At 40.6% G+C, this 26,705-nt stretch overlaps 1 protein-coding gene across 4 annotated transcripts in view; it reads left to right on the forward strand.

The window, feature by feature from the left end:
- adgrd2 (adhesion G protein-coupled receptor D2) overlaps positions 1–26,705 on the forward strand; it is a 65,780-nt gene that overhangs the window by 22,446 nt on the left and 16,629 nt on the right. For 3 of the 4 annotated variants that reach the window (XM_054772931.1, XM_054772933.1, XM_054772932.1), the window contains 13 exons: positions 1,381–1,668; positions 5,348–5,459; positions 6,577–6,711; positions 7,059–7,167; positions 9,153–9,258; positions 9,340–9,395; positions 9,519–9,645; positions 9,774–9,877; positions 11,372–11,474; positions 12,242–12,395; positions 14,769–14,902; positions 17,324–17,439; positions 25,303–25,423. In XM_054772931.1, coding sequence (XP_054628906.1) covers positions 1,381–1,668; positions 5,348–5,459; positions 6,577–6,711; positions 7,059–7,167; positions 9,153–9,258; positions 9,340–9,395; positions 9,519–9,645; positions 9,774–9,877; positions 11,372–11,474; positions 12,242–12,395; positions 14,769–14,902; positions 17,324–17,439; positions 25,303–25,423 — 1,665 coding nt within the window. Of the gene's footprint in view, positions 1–1,380; positions 1,669–5,347; positions 5,460–6,576; positions 6,712–7,058; positions 7,168–9,152; positions 9,259–9,339; positions 9,396–9,518; positions 9,646–9,773; positions 9,878–11,371; positions 11,475–12,241; positions 12,396–14,768; positions 14,903–17,323; positions 17,440–25,302; positions 25,425–26,705 lie in introns of those variants that run through there. The other variant, XM_054772934.1, reaches the window with a different exon arrangement.

Below are 26,705 nucleotides of genomic sequence, written 5' to 3' on the forward strand. Positions count from 1 at the left end.
CTTCTGAGCATTCCACTCTAGACGGGCATCCCTCAGGTCTGCATCCCCTGCTAACCTGGCTAATTTCCCCTTTTTTCCCTGAACTTGCAGCATTTATCTCATGCAGTTGGTTTTGTGTGTGTTTTTGTTTTTTTCAGCATTTTTATTTTACATATGTTTTTGATCCTGCAGCTTTTATGTGATTTGCAGCATTTTTAATTTGCAGCATTTTCCAGTTGCATGTGTTTTATGATTGTTGGATCATTATTGGAGTGTTTGGACTCTGGTACGCATTCGTCCCTGTCAGCCCCTGTACTTTTGAGAACTGGAAAGAGTATAAACCTAAAAAAAAACATGTTTTGTATTTTTACCATCCTGCGTCATCGGAATTCAAAAGGTTCTGTTCGTGTCCAAATAACATACCTGGCTGATGACAGTAGTGATGGGAAACTCAATTTCTTTTACTGACTTGAGTCGCGCACTGACGTGAATTGGGTATTCAATTCACTTGTTACAAAGTACGCGTAGGAAGTCACACAGGCGCAACCACTTGCACTCATGAGTCAGTTAAACCCAAGTCCTCGTCGAGCACCCATGAGTTTGAGAAACCCGAGTTGTTGTCAACTCATGAGTCAGTGAAACTCAAGTCTTCACCGAGCACCAGGAAGCCAGTGTAACTCGAGTCAATGCCGAGCGCCTGTGAGCCAGTGAAATGCAAGTGTGCGTCAACCCATGAGTCGGTGAAACTTGAGTTTTTGTAAACCATTGTGTTAGTGAAATTCACGTCTTCGCCTAGCACCCGTGAGTCAGTGAAACTCGAGTTTGCGTCAACTCTGCGAGTCACTGAAACTCGAGTCTTCATCGAGCGCCCGTGAGTCAATTACTTTTGAGTTTGCATCAACCCGACTAGTCAATGAAACTCGAGTCTTTCTTTGTCGAGCACCCCGGAGTCAGTGAAACCCCGGTTTACGCCATCTCGTGAGTCAGTGAAATTCGAGTCTTTGTCGAGCACCCGTAAGTCAGTGAAACTCGCATGGTGAGGGGGTGCATCATTCGTTGTGATGCAGCTCGGGCAGGAAGGGGAAAGGAGAGTTGATCTGAGGCAAGGACCAGATGTTGGAGTAACAGTTGCACAATTAATGACGTTGATGTTACTTGGTTTCCTTTTTTCATTTAGCTAGCGGTTACAGGGGTGAGTAAGTGAACAAGTTAACAGAGACTAATACCTGTGCATCCCCAAATGAGTCAAAAACCGACATGTTTTGAATGACTCATTAATGACACACACATCTCTAGAGGACTGTCATACAAAGTCAGTCTTATTCATGCGGTTACAGATACAGCATTATTGGTATGAAATTGCCAAAACAGAAATGACTGCAGTCCTCTCTACACTCCCAGGCGGTCCTGGGCCAGCAGCCATCAGGACTGAGCAGCCTCGGTGAAGCCTCGGCCCTGCTCGACGTGTCCGTCCAGGCTCTTCAGGACACAAGGCAGGAAGGACTGCAGCCAGAGGACATGGTTTCTCTCATCCAGCTGCTGTCACTGGCTGCTGATGTCCCTCTCCAGCCGACCGACGGGGCCAACCACAGCGAGGAGAGCGTCCAGGAGCTCAGCCAGCACTTCATCAGTGTGGCCGACAGCGTCATCAGCCAGGACAATGCCTTCAAGTGGCAAGCCATCAAAGAGGTAGCAGACACTGACTGCTTTGCACATTCTTATCTCCTCTTTGCCTTGCAGCACGCTTGGCTCTCTTTGTAGCATCTCATGTGGCGAGCAGGATGTAGTTTTCCCTATCTGCCACTGTCACCATTCATCAGTGAGAAAAAACATACACACCCTAATACCAAATCAGTTATTTATTCATATATTAGTTTTGGTGGTTTTCAACCTTTTTCCCCGTCTACTACTGATAATTCATACTCACCATATCTTTCATGTAAGGTTTATCTGGCATTTCCAGTGCCTTTTTCCCCACCATCCCTCATTTAGATGAAGAACATTTTAAAATGCCATCATCACGGCTACTTTTTCAGATAGCAAATCATTGAGCACTTGGTGAACAGCAGCCAATTCATGTATTTCCGGTTGTAACCACTAGAGGGCAATATGCTTTCATTCATAGGTTGATGTGCTGCTGTACTGTAGTCAGGGACAGGTGAACAGGCCATCAATTGCTTTATCACATTCAAATTGAAACATTTCTTCCTTTCTTCACTGGAAACGACAAAGTCTCCACACAGAAACTCAGCTTTTGTTTGACAGAAGGTTCTAAACAGAGAAGGATACGGTAATCTTGTTCACAAACGCATACATGGCGTCTTGTTTTAATGTCACTCTGGATTGCAGTGTCTGGATGCATATGGAGGGCTCCTCATGGCGAGTGTTGTGTTTGAATTACCGCTTGCCTCACGTCCCTCTCCGGGCTCTCAACACTCCAAGGTCGTCTCAGCCCACACTCAATGGATGAGCATCTCTTAGAAAACTGTTGCAGTGCTCTTCCTCCAACCACCTCCCTGCCACACTGCCCCTGCCCCTCCATCCAAGGTGTACTTTTCAGAAACACTGTGCATAAAAGGATGGGTTGCAAAACAGACCATGGAAAAATCATTATGATTAGTGAGTGAGTGTTCTTTGGCTGAACTGTTACTACAGTCATTCTTAAGCTGACCGAGACAATTTTTGCAATTATGACAAGTATATGCTTCCATTTTTATTTCTTCTTGCATGAGTGTGTCACAGGGGTCTCCAAACTTGTTCTGCCGGGGGACATATACAGAAAGCAAATACTTCAAGATACGCTAAACTGTGAAATACACTGGATATTTGAGGGGCCATTTCTGTGAAAAATCGGTCTCTTTATGTGTTGTAGTTTTGTTAACTTCATCATTATCGCTCCCATGTTTTTGCAAAAGCTAATTTGTGGCTTTGTCAAAATCAATAAAAACAGAAGAGAAAGAGTCAGAGGGGCCACTTACCTTCAAAGCTTCGGCAGAGGACAAAAGATCCTTTCTTCGCAGCCGTTCTTTCATCCGCTTTCCACAACTAACAAAATTAAATGTACAGTACATGTTACATGTTTACATGTATCCGCACTGTGGCCTAGCGGTTAGCATGTTGGCCACACAGTCAGGAGATTGGGAAAATCTGGGTTCGAATCTCCGTTTTGGGCATCTCTCTGTGGAGTTTGCATGTTCTCCCCGTGCGTGTGTGGGTTTTCTCCGGGTACTCCGGTTTCTTCCCACATTCCAAAAACATGCATGTTAGGTTAATTGGCGACTCTAAATTGTCCATAGGTATGAATGTGAGTGTGAATGGTTGTTTGTCTATATGTGCCCTACGATTGGCTGGCAACCAGTCCAGGGTGTACCCCGCCTCTCGCCCAAAGTCAACTGGGATAGGCTCCAGCATACCCGCGACACTAGTGATGGTAAGTAGAATAGAAAATGGATGGATTTAAATTTAGCATTTATCAAATTTTGAATTGAAATGAGAAATTAGGGCTGTCAAATGATTAACATTTTTAATCAGATTAATCACTTTCTGAATTAATTAATCATGATTAATCACAAATTTGCAACTATGTCTGCAATATGCCCATTTTTATTGTAATTTAAGGAAAGATAATTAACAGGACAGGATTATATATACACTCCTGATCAAATTGTTAAGACCAGTCGAAAAATTGCAAGAATTTACATTTTGCACTGTTGGATCTTAACGATCTTCTAAGTACAGCTTGAAAATGCAAAAAGAAGAAATGCCTAAGTGCAAGCATTTTCAAGCATAAAAATGGCAAAATTAAGTAAAATACAACTATAAGGCATTTATAAGACGCATTCAAACATATTGTAATATGAAGTATTTTACATATCAGTAATGTTACTGTAATGTTGGGTGAGACACACAAGCACCAGACTTGATCGCCGGAACAACAGGCTTTTATTGCAGGTTTGAATGATCTCATAACATGATGATGGTCTCATAACAGGCCCAATAATCCCTAACACGGGCTACTGTTGCTGCCGCAACCCACGCCAAGCTAAAACCCCCGACATCACTTCCTGTCCGGGCCCCTACTCAGCTCCCCTAGCAGCGGAATACATATACAGCATACACACTCATCACGAAACAGGAAGATGGTGACTGGCTGCCACATTGTGTCTTTGGGAACAGTTAAGTCTTCAATGAAGGTAAAATTACCTTAAATTTTCATATATCCCTTTCATTTGCCGCTGATGACAGGCATCCGGCTCCAGTTGCCATTTTGTTAGCAAGCTAAGGGTGCTAGCAAGGACGTTTGTGATAAAAATTACAACAAGAACCCAGTTGGACTTACGCAGTGTACCGAAAAACATGCCGGGGAGGACGCTAACCGAGGTTCCACGGTAGATATTATAAGTAACAAAATATGCATATTTAAGCTAATATTACTATTTTGTGCTTAAATGAAGCATTTTCAAGCATAAAAATGGCTAAATTAAGTAAAATACAAAATTAGGCATGCAAAAGACACATTCAAAGATGCTGTGATGATGTGTAGTATTCTACACTGGTCACTAGGTGTCAGTAATGTTATATTAATGTTGGGTGAGACACACAAACACCAGACTTGATCGCTGGAACAACAGGCTTACATTGCAGCTCTCATAACAGGCACAATAATTCCTAACACGGGCTACTGTTGCGGCCATAACTCGCACCAAGCTAAAACTCAACTTTGAACCCACGATATCGATTCCTGTCCGCCCCCACTGGACACACTGGAATTCATTCACAGCAAGACACATAAGCACACGTCTTATTTATGTGATAGGAGTGTAAAGGGGACGATAGGGGCGTTATTTCATGTCTAGAAGGCTCTAATAATGTAAAAATTGTATGTGGAAGGTCATAAAGAGTTTTCTATGCTCCATTTATAAATAAGGAATCGTACTTCACGGAAGTTCACTCAAACATGGACGGGGTCTGGAACCGATTAACTGTCATTACTGTATTTGTAGAGATGACTGTATTTGTTTTAACAACTCCAAATGAACTTGAGATTTAAGTCAAGCTAAAAAACAGCACACAAGCCTGAAAATCTCTTTGCCGAAAGCATATCTTTGTTGAAACATGCAGTCGAGTGGATCTCCGCATATTCACAATTTGTGGATTTTTGGTCAAAGCATTATTTATTTATTTTCTCCTAAAAATAGGCCGTTTTTTTTTTCTCACATCTCATTCACCAACCGACAGACATTGTGAGACAGCAGCTGAGAGGCCATCCTTCTTTTTGCTGTAGTTATACAGACTTTCTATGTACCTTGTTAGCGGAGCAGAAGAGTGCATAAAGGTTGCTGATGTGCCAGTGTTCTATGTCTTTTAGGTGGTGAATGGCCCCATGGATGTGGTCAAGAGTATTGACCGGATGGTGACCAGCTTGAGCCCCCGCTTGATGGCAGAGAGTGATCACGTGACGTTTCAAAGCCCCAACATCAGTGAGTGTCACACACATCACACACGCATATTTGCATTTGGTTTGCAACTGCAATTTTTTCAACTCACGTCCAAAGTGCAGACTTCAAATTGCATATGAGTCCTTAAATTGAGAAAATTGGCAAAGTAAAAGCATAATGATAACCAATAATGTTCAAGATGATTTTGTGATTGTGTTGTCACGTTACTTCTCATTTGTAAGTGCTTTCGGTGTTGCTCTCAAAACTGCCAATGAAACATGACACCATCTTGCAATTAAAATGCTCATCATGGATCAATAACAGCATGGAAAGCCGTTTGGTTGCAGAGGGAGTGTGGGGATATGTAAACCAACAGTGTCATCTAGTGGCCAAATCTCACAAAAGCCACACATCATGGCTTTGAAATGCCAACACAGGCCTGACTTTTCCTCCTGGATGATCCATGATAGTGCAGGTATGTTCAGCTTATTTGAGGTGGACAAAAACGTGGAGCAAAATGGTACACTAATCCCTCTCTCCGAATTGTGTGGCTTCACTCGATCACGTTTTTAAAAAAATTATTAATAAATAAATCATGCTGTTTTGGGGTTGAATATGGCCTATCATTAGGAAAAAATAGGCACATTTAAGCACATTTTATGTATTTTTTGCCTGATATTTTGATTGAAGTCAATATCTGATTATTGATATAGAATATTGCAGCCCCTTCTGCCTAATTTTCCATGGTTAATATGGGGGACTGCAGACGGTAGAAGCGCCATGTTGTTTTGGAAAAGCTTGAAGTAAAAAAAGACCAATAAGAAGGAACTTTCCCAATGCTAACATGTGTGAGTGTAAATTATGTCTTATTTGCTCTTATTATGTCTGCTATATTGGGTAATAGGAGAGTAAAGGTGACTATAGCGGTGTTATTTCATGTCTAGAGAGCTCTAATAATGTTATTCCTGAATAGTGATACCTCCTTTTTGTGATATATCATATCCATGTCACTTTAATTTGTTAGATTTCCACAGACATTTTTCATGACCATCTTTGCTTTGGAGAGATCGCATGGTTTTCACATGGTCTTTTACGGAGGCTTGTAGGAACTGCATTTGCATTTAAGTCTAACTTGAATGTGCTTTTTCGTTACGTTCAGAATTAGCAGTGCAGCAGCAGCGGCTGTGGGAACCAACCAAGGGATCAAGTTTCTGTGGACCTGAGAGTGAGAAACACTCCAATCCAGACTGCATTTCAGTCCCTTATCAGAAAATACAGGATCTCCATAATAACGGTAGGAGACCCACTCGAAGCACTAATCATTTTCGTTCACCAATCTTCACTCACTTAAGTCAATTGCATATTCAGACTTATTTGTCACAACACAAGTCACTCTTTTTGCAAAGGAGTCATATTCAGTCTTGCAAATGAATGCCTTGACTGGGGAATGTGTAGTATGCATTCATCCTTTTCTCCCGCCAAGGTCTTGCCGTGAAGTGCAGCAGAAGGCACATTGTTGGGTTTTGCAACAACAATTCACCTTGAAAAATAAATGATCCTAAATTAACACGCTCTCTATGCGATTTCATTTATTAGTCTGGTACAACCTGTAGAAAGCTTTTCTCTTTAATCTCTGTACAGGATTCCATAAACTCACCTTAGTCAACACCTGGTATGGTTCTTTGCGGCCTCTTTTCAATCCTGAAGAAAACATCAGCATGGTCCCTACTGTCACCGATGGAAGCCAGAGGTATTGTTTACAGTAAATAATACAGTAGAGCCCTGATTCTGGGGGGTTCCGGGACCACCAGTGAATGGCGAAAAACCTCGAGTAATTGATACGCCCTAAATTCTCCTCTATTCTCCTCAGATTTTGGATCATCATTTGAATCATCATCATCAATGACAATAGGTGTTGTAGTTATTCGATCAAATTCAGCTCCAGAACCATCCCTTTCTCTCTTCAATTGCCATTGTTTGCTCGTTACACAATCCAGGTTTAATCCCTAAATATGCCTCACACACGTATTAAACGCATTTAAAATATTAAATGTATACAGTAGCTACTCATCACTAATAAATGATTTGAGGACAGATTGTCTGAAGCGCTTCCGTCGCCAAACAAACATTCAGCACACATCCATGGTGCGTTCACGGGCCACCAAGCAAAGGGCGAAACCTCAACGCTTGAGGGATAAACATTATCAATAGGGATGCAACGGTCGAGGTAACCCACGGTACGGTCTGTACCTCGGTATTTGGGCTATTGTTTCGGCCCATTTTTGTGCCTTTTTTTCTCCTACAATTCTCTCTTTAGTATTGATTATTATGAAATGATTCTTAAAATAAAGCATGAAAATGAAAGTGCAATCTACTGGCAGGTAATTCTCCAATAAATACAATTCTCAAATAGAAATACAAATATTGATATAGCATACAGAAAAACTGAAGAACTTTGATGTTTACATTAAAGATGCTAAAAGCAATCCAAATGTAGTTCAGTATATTGTATGATAAGCTAAATAAGCTTTGGACGCCCCTGGTTTACAGTGTTTCTTTTTAGGAAGGTGCAAGTGCAACAGTAAGCGTTTGAACAGGGTGATGATTACTTTATTTTTAGCAATGCTCCTCACCTGAAGCGCTGAGATAATAGTTGCAGAGTGCAGCACTGTTCTCATCTATACTGAACAATGGCAGCACGCTGCTTTCATCTTGGGTGCACCGAACCTCTACGTTGGGGCCAGGAAGCATGGGGCGCCGCGGGCTTGTAACTGAGGTGATCTCCCCACCGCATCGTCGACACAGACGGCCAGGGCCATGCGGCTGTTGTCGCAGATAGTCTCCAATATATACTCTGTCGCCGAATGCCTTTTTGACCGCTTTTCGGCAGACTGTCCCTCGCTCAAAATATGTACAGTGTGGGAAATGGGGCATTACATCGTTGGGAGGGCTTTTCGCCAACCTGGATACGTGTGCGTGTAACCCGTCCTGCTTCACGCTGCCCACACCTGGGCTCGAACACAGGACCTTTGCAATGGGAGACGAGAGTGCTGACCACACAGCCAAAAGCCCCGACTGTCTACCGCGCAGCTCTCAAGGTAGAGGGAGTGAGGTTTACCAACGTACACTTGCGCAGCCTCACAGGCTGGCATCTGTTACACTCACTCCCTCCAACCTCACTCCCATCCGGGTCACAGCACCAATGTAACCCGCACTGCCCGCACCGGGGCCCGAACACAGGACCTTTGCAATGGGAGACGAGAGCGGTGACCACACGGCCAAAAGCCTGTACTGTCGACCGCGTGTTCAGCACAGCTCTACCAACGTACACTTGCGCAGCCTCACAGGCTGGCATCCGTTACATGCGCACACACACTCACATACGAACAGTGCACAGTGCGCGCTTTTACCGTGTACTGTTGCATCCCTAATTATCAGTGAAGCAAAAATAAATAAACATGAAAAAATTGTGGGCTTTCCAACAGTGATATGTGTATATAGATTATTTATAAATTACTACCGACTTATGGTGAATGAGATGTGTTTTCTGAAAAAAAAAAAAAAGAACGGCCTATTTATTGGGGGGTTTTATTAAAAAAAACTTTTTTTTAACCCAAAATCTGCCAAAAGTGAATTGGCGGGGTCCCACTGTAAATATTTCCCTGTGAATTTTTAACTTGGCTACTCTTTTTGTGGGTGGTGTTCATCGTTCACAGACGAATGTGTGCCCTTTAGGTATTTGGGTACCATCCTGGGCTCCTCTGTCATATCCACCACTGTGCTGGGAGACGATCAACCCGTCAGCACTGCGGTCCGCTTTCAGCTCCATCACAAAGTACAGGTGAGAACACTTTCTTTCGGAAATATTCACAGTTATTCTTTCCATCCACACATTTATCTCTATGTGGAATCTATGTCATAGAACTCTGCTGGGGCTGTGTACGAGCCAGTGTGCGCCTTCTGGGATTTTACCCTTACGTAAGAGATATTTGGAATTTTTAGATTTCTACCAAAGGTTACCGGCAATCTAAAAACAATGTCAAGATATTTGAGTACTTTCCCATGAATGCAGATAAATGTGTGCTATGTGTGTCTATCTAGTCCAGAGGCTGGCGGGTGGTGGAATACCAAAGGGTGCAAGGTTGTTTCCAAACAATATGACTACACTGTGTGCTACTGCAACCACACCACCAATTTTGCATTGCTACTACAAGTCTACGAAGATCAGGTAGTTACACAGACTTTCTTCCACAGTGTGTGCTGCTATTTACAGCTCATGCTTTGTGTGTATGTGTGGGCGTTCGTGTGTGCGCGTGCATGTGTGTGTGTGTGTGTGTGTGTGTGTGTGTGTTTCAGCCAAGCCCAGAAAACAAAAAAGCTCTGCAGGTGCTGACGTTCATTGGCTGTGGAGTGTCTCTGTGTGGCCTCCTCTTCACCTTCATCCTTTTCATTGTTGTGGGGTGAGTCACAAACATCACAGAGTGCACCCTTTAAATCACAGAGGTTGAAAAGCATTTTTTAAAAAAACCTACCAGACTCACATCAAGAAAAAAAAACATTGATTTGTTGAAGAGCACCTGAGAAATATTTTCTGAAAATCCTGAACATTACTGCTGGATGTTCAATTAGAGTTTTCATTACAAGTCAATACTGTCGTTATGTGTTACGTGTCAAATATGAAATGGTAGCCAGTCTTTTAATAATTATTCATTCAAAGTGGATGGATGTCCAAACTTTGTCCACCACATAAAAAAATTAAAGAATGTGGGGGGCATTTTGATATATTTTCTCCATTAAAGACGCTTAAACCAACTCAGTGTAGGTCAATATATGCTAAGCTAGCTGAAAAAAAAAATCCACATCTCAGCTTTGTGTTATAGGTGACAAAGCAAATTAGTATAACGTATGCCCTTGTTTATCCCGGTTAATTGGTTCCAGACAAGTGAATTTTCACAAAGCCGAATTCCTTATTTATAAATAGAATATTTTCGTAGTTAAGATTCAAGAGATTCAAGATTCAAGAGAGTTTTATTGTCATGTGCATAGTACAACAGCAGTTATACTATGCAATGAAAATCTTATTCTGTTCATTCTCCCAAGAAAAGAAAGAAAACAAATGAAAGAATAAGAACATAAGAAACATAAACACATAAACATAAATACCAATAAATTAAGCAACAACAACAGAAGAGACATTAATACAAATAAATAATACAAATAAATAAATAAAGTGCTATGAGTGTGTGCGTGTGTTGCGTGCGGCGTGTGCGAGTGCTTCGTTGAGGAGCCTGATGGCCTGTGGGTAAAAGCTGTTTGTCAGCCTTGTGGTCCTGGACTTCAAACTCCTGTAGCGTCTGCCTGACGGTAGGAGTGTGAATAATGAGTGTTGTGGATGTGTACTGTCCTTGATGAGGTTGTGTGTTCTTCGTAGGACTCTAGATTTATAAATGTCTTGCAGTGAGGGGAGGGCTGCCCCAACATACATTAGAGCATACAAAAATTTTTAAATATGGGTTTTAACACTATGTGAACCCTCTAGAAATGAAATAACACCCCGATAATCACCTTTACACTCCTATTACCAGTATAGTAGACACAATAAGAGAAAATAAGACATATAAAACATAAATGAAGCAAGCCTTACATGTATGTGTTACCACACGCATGGGCTCTGAAACTTTTGGGAAATTTGTTGAACGTGGCCAGCACGACGAAATATATATAGATATATATATGTATATATAGATATATATATCAATAAGTGTTTATGCCCTGCTTTGGACACCCCTGGCTTAATTCCGACACCTATGAATTAAAACCCGTTTTTGGCTAATGGAATGTTTTTTGGCTCTCTTTGTATGAGACAAACAAAATAATCAAGCCTGTAAATAATCATCAGTCAATTTTCAAACACTAATCATGTTACCCATGTATGTGTGTTTTTCCTTGCATAGGGTTCCTAAATCGGACCGTACCACTGTCCATAAGAACCTGATTTTTGCTCTCGGAGTTGCTGAACTGCTGTTGATGTGCAGTGACTGGGCGTCTGCCAATGAGGTTAGAATCCATGTTGATACTGTAACAAAATGTGGGGCAAGTAAGAAGAATACTCAGAATACAGTTTGCTGACAAATAAGTCAGCATGCACACGAGAAAGCGTCAGACAGAACATGATAATAAGACAAAGGCAGCCGCTTTCAAAGTGAAAGTAAACAGGAGCCTTCTTATTGATGGAAAAAAGCTTGCTGTCAGTCCATCAAAGCACGAACACCTGTTTGGTTGCAATGGGGGAGGGGGAAAGGTGAGCCGATAGAGACATCAAGTGTCCAACTGAAGCAAACATGCACATCATGGCTTTGAAAGGCCAACATGGGCCTGACTTTTCCCTCTGGATGATCAATGATGGTAGCCTTGCTTACTTTAGTTATGTGAACTTGCAGCATTTCTCTTCATGTATGTTTTCGGAGTTTGTGCGTGTTTTTTGGCATTTGCAGCATTTATTTTTGCATTAGTTTGTGATCCTTCAGCGTTTATGTGGCTGCAGCATTTTTAATCTTTAATTTAATTAATTTACAGTGTTTTCGGAACATTGTCGGCTAGTCGGCTAGCGTACTTGAAGTTAGCAAAGCGCAACACAACACAAGTAAAAGCCCATTTACCATGCTATTAGAAAAACAGCCGGCTTGTACAGTACGGTATCAGATGAATATAACAACTAAGCTACAATAAAAATACTTGGCAGTATTACTATAGTAATGCTTATTCTTCTGCTCAGTACTCGGAGTAAAACAACCATTATTTTTGTCCACTTGGATTTTTTGCAGGCCGCATGCTTTGTTGTGACTGCACTGCTCCATCTCTTCTTCATGGCCTCGTTTTCCTGGATGCTGGTTGAAGGTTTGCTACTGTGGAGCAAAGTCGTGTCTGTCAATATCAGTGAGGACCGCAGAATGAAACTGTACTACGTCATTGGCTGGGGTAAATCTATGCTGCTTCATGTGTTCCCACACTGGCTATACACCAGCAATGCAATCTCACACAAGGTTTTGCTTTGTTTTTTTTGTCAGTGCTAAACCCATTTTTCAAGTAGTTTTGATTAGACAATCTAAACAAGTCCTTCCTCGAATAAAAATTAAATCAAACTGTAGTTAGAAAAGGCCACATTCACACTGCTTGGTATGACTTTTTTGTTCAAATCCACTCTTTGCATGTATTTGTTCACATTCCCCCCAAAAATGTACTTTATTTGTGTGGAATGACACACGATGCGTTCGGTAGGTGACATGCATGCGTGCAAAACACGACGTCACGTGTGTCGCGTGAGCGTTATTTTTCTCCAACTTTATTGACATACACAAATGGAAGTGCCAGCTAAAGCTAGATTTACAAACAAGTCAAATGCAACATATTTTTTTTTAAACAAATGCAACTAAGAAGTATATGAAAACAATTTGAAAAACGTTTTAACCAAAGTGAATTATTGTCTTGGTTTCCTTGTTATCCTCTTAATGAGCAAACTGTATTAACTCGGGCTGTCTTTGACTTCCATCGTCGAATCTGATTCCTTAGTCGACTAATAGTTGAATCATGTTTTTTTTTTTAGGAGGCAATGGCGATCCCTACAAATAAACAGATCTGATGTTCGACTTTTTTCACCTCAAAGAAAAAGGCGAAAACACTCAGATAAACAAATGAACGTTGTAGGTGTGCTACAACAGTACCTTCATTTATTTAGTGACACAGAAAGCAGACAGCCGTTCACATGTATGCACAGTCCTCCACCACTGAATTTGCAGGTTTCAGCCACTGTTCTATCAGCCCGAAGGGTGTGGCGGTCGGCTAGCTCAGTAACATTGTCCGGCCACTGTTTAAAATCTTGAAGTTTCAGTCCAGAAGTCTCTTACTGTGGGTGATGTAGCGTCGTAACTCATTCACAAAAGACATTAGCGAGGAAAAAGCTCGGTAAGTAGAAGTCTGCGCAGTGTTATCATGAGCTTAGCTCGTGTTCCTCTGTACCTTCCTCACCTTTGTTTATGTTCTTGACGCCGCTTGAGAGCACTTCCACCTTGATGGGTGGTGTGTGTAGATTCCAGTACTCTGGAGATCATCGGGTTTGAGTCGAAAATTGGTGATAAAAACTTTGGCGCTGCAAAATCCAATATCCAAAGTATCTTGTTGAGTGTAAGATGTTAAACCAGACCCGATATGAGCAAAATAATAAGTACAACACTGCAAATCTGGAAGACATGCTGGGCTTCGCTGTGTGTACGCACGGCCATCTTAAGTGTAGGTCTTCTGTTAAACACACGTCATTTTCAATTCTTTATTAACAAAATGAGGCTGAATATGTATCAAAATAAGACATTTATAACAAAAATAAAGACATTTTATGTAAAAATGTATGCTCAGCAACAGCCGTGGGTACCCCATGTAGTTGTAATGCTACAATCTTGATCACATGACATTTTGTCAAATAGTCTAATATTCTCAGACACCCTAGTATTAACATTAAAAAAAACAAAGGAGCCAGTGCCTCACCAGCCATGAACCTAAACACGCACTGGCGTGTGAATATGTTTATGGAAGGAAACATGGCATCTATTGACGCATTTGTAGCATCTTTAAAGATTTTGTGCAACCGGAGTCTACATTTTCTTCTCCAAAATGATTTGGCCTAGGACATTAAGAAGGAAGAGTGCAAGAATTTTGTCTCTGGCAGCTGATGGGGAACTTGCTGCGATGTTGATGATGCTTATTTAGAGGAGCGTGTGGGTGGATGTCGGTGCCAGGAGTGGTGGGACATTGACGTGAGCTGCTTTTCTGGCAGATTTTGAAAAATAATTTTCAGACGACGTAGAACTTTTGCCTTCATCTGTGAGTACCTTTCCCCCACTCAATACGACAACACACGTCGACATAACTGGACTTACTTCAAATCTCAAGTGTTATGTCGACACAAGCGGTCAATGTTGGCTTTTTATGAATAAGAGGAACATGGTGGACCAGGACATGATAAACCGGTTGCACTGTATTATGTGAAAAGTCTTGATGCAGGTGCCATGTTGTCCATGTTCATGTCTCCAATTCTGTTCTTATGTGTTAGGTTGAGAACTTTGTGTTGCGCTGAGAACAGAGTGTGAATAAGCAATAAACAATACCGTGATGTTTCCTCTCGCCCCCCATGCAGATGTGCCCAGTGTTCCCTATTAGACTAAATAGGCTTGGAGACTAAATATTCTAATCATCAGATATGAAAGCAGTCACTGTTCCATAAATACGTCTTAAACATGTTGCGTCTTTTAGCCAGCACCACAACCACACTTAATTTGCTTTTATTGAATTGTTTTGCAGGACTACCCATTGTAATAGTTGTGGTAACACTGGCACTGACAGTGAACGAGTACAAGGCCGACGGCCACTGCTGGCTCAATCTGAAGACGGGCACCATCTGGTCTTTTGTTGGACCTGTAGTATTTGTCTTGGCGGTATGTAATCCCTTTTAAAGCCGAACTTTATACGTGTTTTTTATGCTTTCATTTGGTATGTGAAATAAAGTGGGCCAATTTTGTTGTGTGACATTGACATAAGTGAGATTTTAAGTGCTTCACAGTTTCAAATCAACATCCAAAATAATTAACATACAATAAAATACAACGAGAGGACAATAAATGTGTGAAAATGCAGTATAATCCGTGAATATAAACAATGAAAAGCTTGTCTGAAGGGTTATTAGCAGATTTTTAAAAACATGGACACAGGTTCATATCTGTCAACATTTGCATTTGAAAATAAGGGATATTTTCTCCGGAAAATTAGGAAAATAATAATCCGCCAGAATTTTTTGTAGCTTCCCCCTCATCCATGAATCAAGAAAATATTTTTTATAGGGGAGAGAAAGGGGTGGTGGTGGGTGGAACCTGAGCCCATAATTAAAGGAAAATAAAAGAAAATGAGGGAAAAATTTAGGCTTGTCTGATAATATCGGACAGTATTAAAAAATAAGGGGAAAAAAAAAATAAAAAAAAATAAAAATGTAAAAATTATTATTTTTGTTTAATTTTTAAAATTTTAAAAAATTAAAAAAATTAAAAATAATTAAATAAGGGAAAATTATTGTCTTCCACTGGCAATTTCTTTTGGAGCGGGGGGGTTTCCGGGGACCTTTTTACTGGTCTACTTCTCTTATTTTGAAGGCCTAAGTGTGGACGTGTTCGGAAGATGTTCCCTAAGTGTTGCCGAGGAGACCGGAAGCTATGCTGCTCCGGCAGAACTGGAGAGGGCTTTTTTTTCCCCTACAAGTTGAAATATAGGAAAAATACAAGAAACTAATCAAATCAGAAGGCCCCAAAAAAGAAGTGCAAAATCAGACAGTTTCTCGGTAAAAATGGAGAATGGTTGACACTAGAGCTCCAACATTTAATGATGTATCGATTATCCAACTAATCGACAATATTTTGGCATTGGATTAGTGGTTTTTTGATTTAAAAATGTAAATATTCTCTGATTACAGCCTCTCAGATGTGATTTATTTTTTACATTTCCTTTGTCCATTCATGAAAGCAGACCTATTATCTTTGTGCTTTTGGCACATACATAAGCTTTGACTTTGGAAAACAGTGATGGACATTTTTGCCACTTTTCTGATATGTTTCGGACCAAACCACTAACTGTTTGCGCGTGCTTCATATTGATTTGATCTGTCGAGGGCCTCACCGATCACTGGATTAATTGAAACAACAAGCTTCAGATTATTTGATTAAGAAAATAATCGTTAGTTGTGGCAAAAGAACAAAAGTTCATTAGGCGACCTCAGAGCCCGACAGAGAACACGCAGTTGAAGTAAATCCAGGATTTATGCAGGTACCTGCCATTTATGGTCTGCAGTGAGCAGTATTTTCAGCAGAATCCTGTAGGTCTTCGGTCTTGTAGGTCTCTTGTATGGTTTTACTCAGACAGGAAAGCAAGGCATTGCAATAATTTTGTCTAGTGGAAACAAAAGCAAATACTATCATCTGGAGCTCAAGTGAGAGACAAAATTAGAGATTCGACATGTTTATCAAAAGACATTAACTGGTAAAAAAATAAGCCTCAACTGCGATTGACTGGTGACCAGTCCAGGGTGTACCCCGCCTCTCGCCCGAAGTCACCAGGGATAGGCTCCCACATACCCCCGCGACCCCAGTAGGATCATTTTATTTTCTTTTTATCTGTGCATGTTCTCCCCGTGCGTGAAAATGAATGAATGAATACTTTTATGGGACAAATACTACTATTTAAGCTGTAAATGTGGTCAGTGCTACTGATATTGTTTAGGCCAGCAGAGAGGGCTTTGCTGGCCCTGACTGCACACCACTGAGTAAATAAATAAGGTAATATTTCCTATTGATATTGTTTGAAATCAGCATTCAATAGTGTTTTTCATATTTCAATGAAGTTGAACTGTTGAGCTTCAGCGAGGTACAGCGATGTGTGGTCCAGTAAACATACAGTAAACTACCTACTTTATTTACGCTTTACTACTTACTGGCATTGAGATGATTTTCGTCTCTGCGTGAATCAGCTGTGTTTTACTGCAGTTGCGAAATATTGTCCAATGAAATACACATTTTCTGTTTTTGTTTGTCTTTTTTGCAGAAAGCTTGCTTCGCCAGTCCTGTCACACTTTTGTAAACAAACCCTCGTCATCTCGTAGCTGCTGGTATTCAGTCCCTCGGATGATTGTAATGACATGTATATCGCTGGAAGGCTCTTTTTTATTTCGATAGTTGCATTTGGAGGAGACTCTCTGGTCAAAACTTACTGTATGAGAGCTTGTGCATGAGTAGAACTTATTCATGAAGCGAGGCCAACTGGAGCTGTCGCCTTCTTTTTTGAGGCAGGGCTGAGCTGTTGTCCTCCACTTGCAGGTCAATTCAGTTGTCCTGTGCCGGGTTGTCATGGTGACTGTTTCCAGTGCTCGCCGCCGTGCGAAGATGCTCAGTCCACGCTCAGCATCGAAAATGCAGACCTTTGACCTCACCTGGTAAGATACAATGAAATGTGTGTTTCTCTTATGTTACTACTTTTCTGTGCACTATTATAAGAGAATGTCTTTCCGCAAGCCGAGAGCCAGCCCTCGCACACAATATTGATGTTTTCTTGTTGCTCTAGCAAACTGTGGTCAACATAGAGTGGCGAGATAGGAGCTGTGGTTTGGGAGTCTTGTGTGGGAGCTGTTCGGTCTTATCAGCTTAACCTTCACCTGGCCCCAATACAACACACTCTTTGTGTATAACACTTAACGCTAGAAAGTGTATGATTCATACGATCATGTAAAAAAGTAGGACTCTTCTACTCCATACTGTACTGTGCTGCTTGTGCTTTGTATTTTATTCCAAATGAAACCATAGAGTGTTAGATAGACTTGAAATTCTGAATATCACCCCCAAAAGTTGGTGCAGTGGATGCCCGTGTACTTTTATTTCAGAATTAACAACCCTGCGAATTTGCACATTTTTCGTGAAAACAAACTCATATACAATTTTTATTTTTAGCGCAATTTGTAAATGTTTATGTCTTTATGCTAAATTGATCATATTTTTTTCTCAAGTGTTGACATTTCACACTTTGTTGCACCATGAGACACAAAAGTGTGTATACACACACACACACACACACACTAACACACATATGCATGGGTCATACAGGGGAACCAAAAACGTGACATAGCAAGCAAAAATTAAAGTTGTTATTTTCTAACCAATTTGCATACTGAAATAAAGCATCACTTGTTCAGTTTATGAAAACATGCAGAAAACATGCAGAAAAATGCAGAAAAATATCACATTTGGGTGCATTTCATGGCGACAGGGCACTGTTTACTGAAATCTCAGTTATAACATGTACGTAAAATAATGCTCTTCTATTTACTTGTTGTTATTACGTTTTGATAAATGCTTGATTTGCACATGGTATGAGTAAATAAATGAGTTTTTGGTCAAAGGTTTTGAAAAAACACAATTTTAACAGTTATGATTAACAATTAAGTGTCTCTTTCGTTTTTCTTTGCATCCACATAAACAGTAATGGGAAAATGATATTGTGCACTTTATTTACTACATTTTGATGTTGAGGCATTTTCTGTGAATTGTTTTTTTGTAGTTAGTTAGTTAGTTTTTTTTACCATATTCGGTGGTGGTGTGCTGACCAGGACATGATGTAATGGGAATGTATATTTCACACTGAACACTGTGTTCTTCGAAGCATTGTAAATCACTAAGTAGCACACTTCACCTTCTGCGGAAACAGGATGTACAACAATAGTTCCCAAAAGTGCATTCATTACAAAACCTAGATAAGTAGAAAACCGGATTGTAATGTGAATCATGGACGTTACTCAATATTTTTGATTTTGAATCAGTGTCACTTTCGTTATTGACAAAAAAGAACTCCAGAAATAGCAAATTCTCTGAAGTTCGCATTGTACGTAGCCAGATGTCAGCTCATTTGCATATAGTCTTCCTTAATAAAATTTTAGTTGCATTGTGTGCAGACTACACTGGTTACATAAAAGATGCATAAAGTTTTGTTGGAGTTTAGTCAAAGTATCGTAAATTCCGGTGTATAAGCCGCACTGGACTATAAGCCGCATATGTCCACGTCATAAAATGGCATATTTTGGCGCGCACGTCCGTGAGGACCAGGCAGCTCTTTATTTGACAGGCCAATCATGAGCTATGAAAAAACTCACAACGAGCTTGTCAACCCATTGAAAATTGCAGGTCATTACTCAAGATAACAGTCATGCTGTCATTGTAACTAAACCCATCACACAAGAACTTAATACTCAAAAGGTATACCTAATACAGCCATCCATCCTCCATTTTCTATGCCGCTTGTACTCATTAGGGTCGCAGGCATGCTGGAGCCTATCCCAGTTGACTTCGGGCGAGAGGCGGGCTACACCCTCGACTGGTCGCCAGCCAATCACAGGGCACATATAGACATCAATCATTCACACTCACATTCATACCTATGGACAATTTAGAGTTGCCAATTAACCTAACATGCATGTTTTTGGAATGTGGGAGAAAACCAATGCACGCACGGGGAAAACATGCAAACTCCACACAGAGATGCCTAATGGAGATTCGAACCCAGATCTTCCCAATCTCCTGACTCCTGACTGTGTGGCTAACCACTCGTCCACCGTGCGGCCCTACCTAATACATATACAAACATTTACCAATATGTGTTTAAAATGACAAAATATATATTTTAAAGTTTTCCCATAATGCATTCCGTCTGAGTAAAGCATTTCATTGGAGGACAAGTGGCATAGAAAATAGATGGATGGATGGCGCTGCAATGTTGCCTCTGTCCACCAGACGGAGCCAGAGGAGCCCAGAAGTAGGCTGACATCATTGCAAGCACCAGGGACTGCTTTGCTCAGATCCACTGCTTTATGGGAAAGCTTAAAAATATATATTTATTTTAAACTCGAATTGGTACTTGTTTGTGTATTTCTTAGGTACACTGCGAGTGTTAAGTTGCTGTGTGATGAGGTCAGTGTTTGTAAGATGACACCATGAGTCAGACTGTTAAATAGAGTAGCACGGTATTTAAACAATTAGTGGTAGTTCTGAAGTAAAGGAGAACGCAAGTTCCAACGTTTTGCATTCTTTATTTCATCGTCTTTGTGACCCACTTTTGCATGTCACAAAATGGCAATGCGCAAACAGACTGAAATTTACATCAGATTGCGTTTTCTACACGAACAGACACAAATAAAGTACTGTTTTTCTTGTTTATTCCCTGTGTTTGCAGTATTTTATATGGCTGTTGCTTCAAATCACTATAGTCTGTGCATCATGCCCCTCGAAGTGACGGCACCCTCCCTGGTACCCCTTTCAGGACAAATGAGTATTAAGAGTGTAAAGGTGACTAGAGGGGTGCTATTTCATGTCTAGAGGACTCTAATAATGATTAAAAAAAAGGCATTAAAAGGAAAAAAGAAAGAAATGACTGCGTAATGTCACCTGGTGCAACAATGTATATCGTGGACAACATGTCGTTTTGGACACACTAAACATAGTATCAAGTGTCTTATCTAGTGTGTCTAGTGTCTAGTGTCTTAGCTTTTTGTCACCTCGTTACAACTATGTGCGTCAACTGTATATTACTTTGCCGGTTGCAGAAGCATAGCAGCAACTGGTTACTATGGTTACAATAGCTTGTGATTTTGTTGCAGTTTTGTCATGCTTTTTCCACAAATGTAAGATATAGGATGCTGCATGTGATGCATTTCTGGCAGGCAAGCAAGCATTTATATCAAATGACTTTCTTCAGCACTTGTAAAATCAGAATGATCAAAAATTGCCATGTTGTTCAGCACACCAGCAAGTTGTTGCTGCATGTGTCACCTTAGTACTATACCGGAATAGAATGAATATACAGTCGAACCTTAGTTAGTGTCATTAATCTGTTCCAGATCCAGGTCTGACTCGGTCGACTTGTACCCTAACCAAATCCATTTTTCCTATAACAAATAATGTAAATCCAATTAATCCATTCCAAAAAGCCCAAAATGGGAAAACAAGACATGTTTTCATAGTTTTACAATTATAGTTTTACATGTAGAAAACAATGCAAAATGCATATAAATAAATATACATGATGAATGAAAGGGCTAAATGAATATTTAAGGTAACTTTTACCATCATTGAAGATGTTGGTGACTCAGTTTCTGTGGAGAATAGATTGTGGTTCTTATAGAGTTGGGACAGATTCCGGCCAGGGAATCCTTTAATCAACTTTATTATGTGTGCATGTGTGTGCTTTATTTGTTCATAGAACGCACACGCAACAATGAACTCACCTCTGTCTCCGTTCTTCCTTCTAAGAAGCGCTATGCACCCTTCGTTGATGAAGCGATCAAACGCACAGTATTTTGGAGTGTTACACGAGTAGGCTTTCAGACAGTCTGTGCTTTTTGATTTAAAAAAACGTTGCAAGTGCCAGAAGTGTGGTAATGAAGGTGAGGAAGGTAGCATTTATTACAATAGGATTGTAGTGTAAAGGGTCCTAGTTAACACAGGTTGCAGGGGGAACAGTTTAAGGGAGACCCATAACAGTGGTTAATGATGATTGTACCAGTTGCTGAAGATTACAATAACGTGAGCAAGGTTACAGCTCTAACTGTCCACTCTTTAAAGTTTAATTTGTAGACCACAATGAAACAGTTTATTTATCCATCCTTCCATCTTCTTTCACTTATCTGAAAGATAAGTCACTGGGGCAGCAGCCTAAGCAGGGAAGCTCAGGCGTCCCTCTCCCCGGCTACTTCGTCCAGCTCCTCCTGAGGGGTTCCCAGGCCAGTTGAGAGGCACAGTCTCCTGGGTCTTCCCAGAGGCCTCCTACCAGTCGAATGTGCCCTGAACACCTCCCCAGAGAGGGGTCTAGGAGCAGCTGCTCTAGTCCGAGTTTCCCCCGGATGACTGTGCCTTATCTCTAAGGGATAGCCCAGCCACCCTACGGAGGAAACTCATTTCGGCCGCTTGTTGTCCAACATTAGGACCTCACAAACATCATCTAAAATATTTTCTCCGGAGAGTTGGATACATTTTTTTATTATACATAATTAGGGCTGTCAAATGAGTTACAAATTTTAATCAGATTAATCACGGATTTAAAATGAATTAATCATGATGCTAATTTATACAGTATTTTATTGAAAGAAAGATAAATGACAGGGCAGAGTTATAGGCTTATATATATTTGTATGTATTAACAGCTTCAAATGAACTTTTAATTAAAAAAAATTGAATCAAGCTAAAACACAGCACACGCCTGAAAATCTGTTTACCGACCACTAGTTTCTTTAATAGTATTGAATCACTCTTTAACCACGTTCTTATGAGCAATGAGGGGTTGCATTCAAAGACACTACATCATTCAAGGTGAATTCACATGATTTGAGTGTATTTTCTGGGACTTCCAAGCATACAGAAAATTGTTCTTTTGCATTAAGAGATATAAGAATATCCACTTACTGTTTTTCTCACATTCACGCATAATAACGACATTGTCATGTTCGGAGTGTCCACATTCTATCCCACTGCCGTCAGACTCTTAAACAGCTGATCAGAACATTACAGTACAGACCCTTTAACTTGAATACTTGAAATACTCTCTTTTTGCACAGCACACAGCTCTTTCATTTGTATATGCTATTTGTATGCCTTAATATTTCTCTTGTTTATTTTACTTGTCTTGTCTTATATATTTTGACACTATTTTTTCCTCTTCTTATACTACTTTTTTTATGCTGGTATTCCGAGTGGACAGCAAAGTAAGAATTTCATTGTACAAGCAAACGTGTTTCTTTACTGTGCACATGACAATAAACACTTTGAATCATAAATCTTTGAATGAATGCATTTCACCCTCACATAGTGACAATGAAGAAGGGTTGTTCCCAGGATGAACACACTCCAGACGTGTTTGTTGTGAGTTGGAGATCCATATATGGTGTTGGAATTGCACTTCTGTTGATGTGTTCAGGTCAGAATAAGTTATAAAAGAGCATCAGACTGTGTGTGACTCTGTGGGGAGGCTACACTTTGACTCCGTCTGTCGTCGACTGTGGCTTGCCATGATGCGTATACGTTAATGGATAAAAAATGTCATGTAATTAATGAAAGAAATTCGTTACCACCGTTAACACGCTATTTTTGCCCTAGACATAATGTTAAGTTTAATAGCTGAAGAGAAACTATATTCTTCTCATTTTGGTGAATAACCTTCAAACTCAACATGCCACATGCCACAACGCCATCCCCACTCTCACCGCTTCATTCCTTTACAAACAGGCTGAAAGTTGATGCCAGCACTAAAGTCTTTTTTTTTTTTGCACTCCAGAGATGGAAACACATTTTGAACATAAAAGAGAAAAAGGTGAGTTCAGGCTTTGTCCTTGCAGATACATCACAGTCGAAAATCTCTTCCCCAGGTGCAGCACTGTTGCAACAATAGTGGCGTCAACAAATGGGAGCGTTTTTGCCTTATCGCACAACAGGGGATGTATCAGCACCCCAATTACTGAAGGAGTGACTACAAACCAAATCCTCAGGGATGTTATTAAACAGGGATGTTTGATGACGGCTTGAAGAGGTTTTTAGAAGAAAATGTTCAAATAGAAACATTTCAAATGAAATGTGTAAAACTGCTAACAAAACAAAAATGATCCACACAAGCACAGTGGATCCCTGCAAATTTGCAGATTCTTTATTAAAAAGATAAGCCCACGCGTACACTGGTACCAACTGGAAGTTACCCAGCATACCTTGCGGGTTATAAATTAGTACAAAATAAATATTGTTTTGCATGTAGGGTGTCTTTGAATAAGGATTTTTGGGCCGATATGAGGAATTATGACATCATACGGATAAATCAGATAACATTAAAAATAGCTATGCTTACCGATTATTTAAAAAAAAATATCCAATGAGGCGAGATTACTCATACTGTGATGTGTCTTACTGGGCTTAGGTGAGCAAATCAAACATTTTTTTTCTGTGACATGCACACCTCCCCTGAGCTCACTTGGAAAACAATCATGGCGTCAACCGTGTGGGACTTCTTTAACCTATGAGCCACCTGAAACGTCAGCATCGCTACGATGATGTTTCGAAGGCAATCATGCGCCATCATGATCTGGGGTGCTTTTTCCTTCAATGGACAATGGAGCTTCAGGTTGTGCAGGGGTGTCAAACGGCAGCTGGCTATGTGGCGATGTTGCAGTGGGCATCCCTCATGACTGAAGGCCCTCATCTGTGTGGTAATGACTGGCTTATTCAACAGCACAATGCAATGCAATGCAGTTCACAATGCCCGCCTGACAAGGACTTCTTCCAAAGGAGTAACCTCACTCTTTTGGACCATCCTGCATGTTCCCATGATCTAAATCCAATTGAGAACATTTGTGGGTGGAGGCAAGGGAAGCTTACAAAAATAGACATCAGTTCCAGACAGTGAAGTCATCTTCAACCCCTGCAGCAACATGCCCACTAGTCTCCTGGAAACACTGGCATCAAGCATGCCCAAACCAATTTTTAAGGTGATTAAAAAGATTGCCGCAGCTACTTATTACTGAGTCGTTTTTTGAACATTTTATATCTATTTTTAGGGGGGGTGTTTTTGAGCTATGCTCTTAAACTTTGATCAGCTGATGAACAGCCTAGTTCAGTTTAATGGTTGTTTGCAATAAATTGCTTACACCTAAAAAAAATTGTGTCACTCCCATTTCTTCTTTTTGTAAGCTCTGCTTAGAACCTCCTAAAGCTCCAACATTGCAAAATGTAAATTCTTGCAATTTTTCAACCGGTCTTAAAATTTAAATGAGGAGTATATACTATACTTCTGTGTCAGCATTTATTTCCATACTTGCACCATTGGTGTGGTGCAGGTACAGTGTGTTCCACATGTGTTATTTTTGATTGCACCGTGAGTGAGGGAGGTGTTTGTGTTGATGACCTCCTGTTGGTGTGAGCCGTGTGAGTATGGGTGTAAATGTCAGGCTAATTCATTGCAAGTAGACAGCGCTTTCCATTCCAGGGTGTACCCCGTCCCTCACCTAAAGACAGCTTGGACAGGCTCCAGCATACCCGCGACCCGAGTGAAGGCAAGCGGTATAGAAAATGAATGAATAGATGGAGAGCACTTTCTCGAGCAAATTGATGTTATGAATAGTCGTGCCATAGACACAGCCCAGGCTTGGTTAATGTCAAAAATAGACATCTTATGGGCCTCTTGTCTGCTTACTAGTTTTTCATCATTTGTGGGTGGTACTGTACTGGGTATTGACCTCATTTTAGTTTTGTAGCATTTATCATGTGCTACTTTGCAGGGCTGTGACTCGACCAGTTCTCATCCTGCTGCCTGTGCTGGGTCTGACCTGGCTGTGTGGCGTACTGGTTCACCTATCTATTGTAATTGCTTATATCTTCACTGCTCTCAATGCCTTCCAGGTAAGCAAAGTTTCATTCATTTCTACCTTTTTTTCATGTTTTGTTTTGGCCTACAGTCTGTGCATTGATCATCATCTTCCCAGATAAATTTCCAAATACTCTACAGTGTACATTGATTTATTACATTTATTATTATTTATATCTGGAAAAAAAACATTCTGACGTAAGAGAAAAATCATCAAGTCACATGTGTTTTTTCAATAAAATTTTAGGATTTTAAAAAAATGTTTCAAATAACTATGTTGAAATAGAAATATCAATTTTGGACAATGTTTATTTTATTTAATAATAATAATACATACATACAATCCATTTATTTTCACCTTGGCCATGGTTTATTTGTTTCCAACGGAATAATAATTGGTGATTTACTGTCAGATTTAATCTAGCTGCTGTATTATTTTTAAATCTAATGTAAAGTTTTCAAATCCAGATTTTCTTTTTCAGCAAGCAGTATTGGATTGTAAGCGGTGTTGTAGTGTTGCTGCGTCATTCATGTTTGTGTGTTTTGTCTTTTGTTTTCCTTGTATTCGAGATGATGGGCTCTTTAATGTTAGTCCAGTTTCTTGATGTCTTGGACAACAAGCTCTTTGGCTTCCTCCGGTCGTCTGTTTAACTTGATGTAGATTTCGCAGTTTGCACGCGTGCCTTCAGTCAAGCAATCGCATTGACGTTCACCCGTTCATCACACTCAGTTGAGCTTGCTAGCGGCAATCGTGACTCATTTATTTCAATGACTCTGTACCTCATATGAGACAGAGTTTCAGACAGAGCCGAAGGTGTCAGCAAACAATCGTGTCCTTGTAGTCAAGATCTGTGGTCAGGCTGCAAAGTAGTTCAAAACTCCGGAGGCAAATGCGGAGTTCAGACAGATTTTCTTCCAGTAATGACCTATGATAACTACAGTCACTCGCTAACGTCACATGGTTACATCATACATGTACATAGTGTGTCAGAAAAGTTCCAGGACTGTTGATGCTGATCAAATTCTTCGCTGTGAGGGACATCATCCACTGAGAGTTCCTGCCGCTGGGCCAGACGTTCAACTTGCACATCTACGAAGAGATCCTGCTGCGTTTGCTTAGTAGAGGCGAAAGTTGTGGCAGAATAACTTGGGGCTGTTTCGTCACAATGCCATTCAGAGAAGAACATTGTCGTGCTGGAGCACGGCAACCAACCTGGCGATGTGTGATTTTTTTTTCCTAAAGTGGACCCGTTTTGAAGATGTGGACAACACAAGATGGTGACGGAGCAGGGGAAAATCAAGTGCATGAAGGCTGGG

Source organism: Dunckerocampus dactyliophorus, chromosome 4 (genome assembly GCF_027744805.1).
Source record: "Dunckerocampus dactyliophorus isolate RoL2022-P2 chromosome 4, RoL_Ddac_1.1, whole genome shotgun sequence".
NCBI classification, from domain to species: Eukaryota; Metazoa; Chordata; class Actinopteri; order Syngnathiformes; family Syngnathidae; genus Dunckerocampus; species Dunckerocampus dactyliophorus.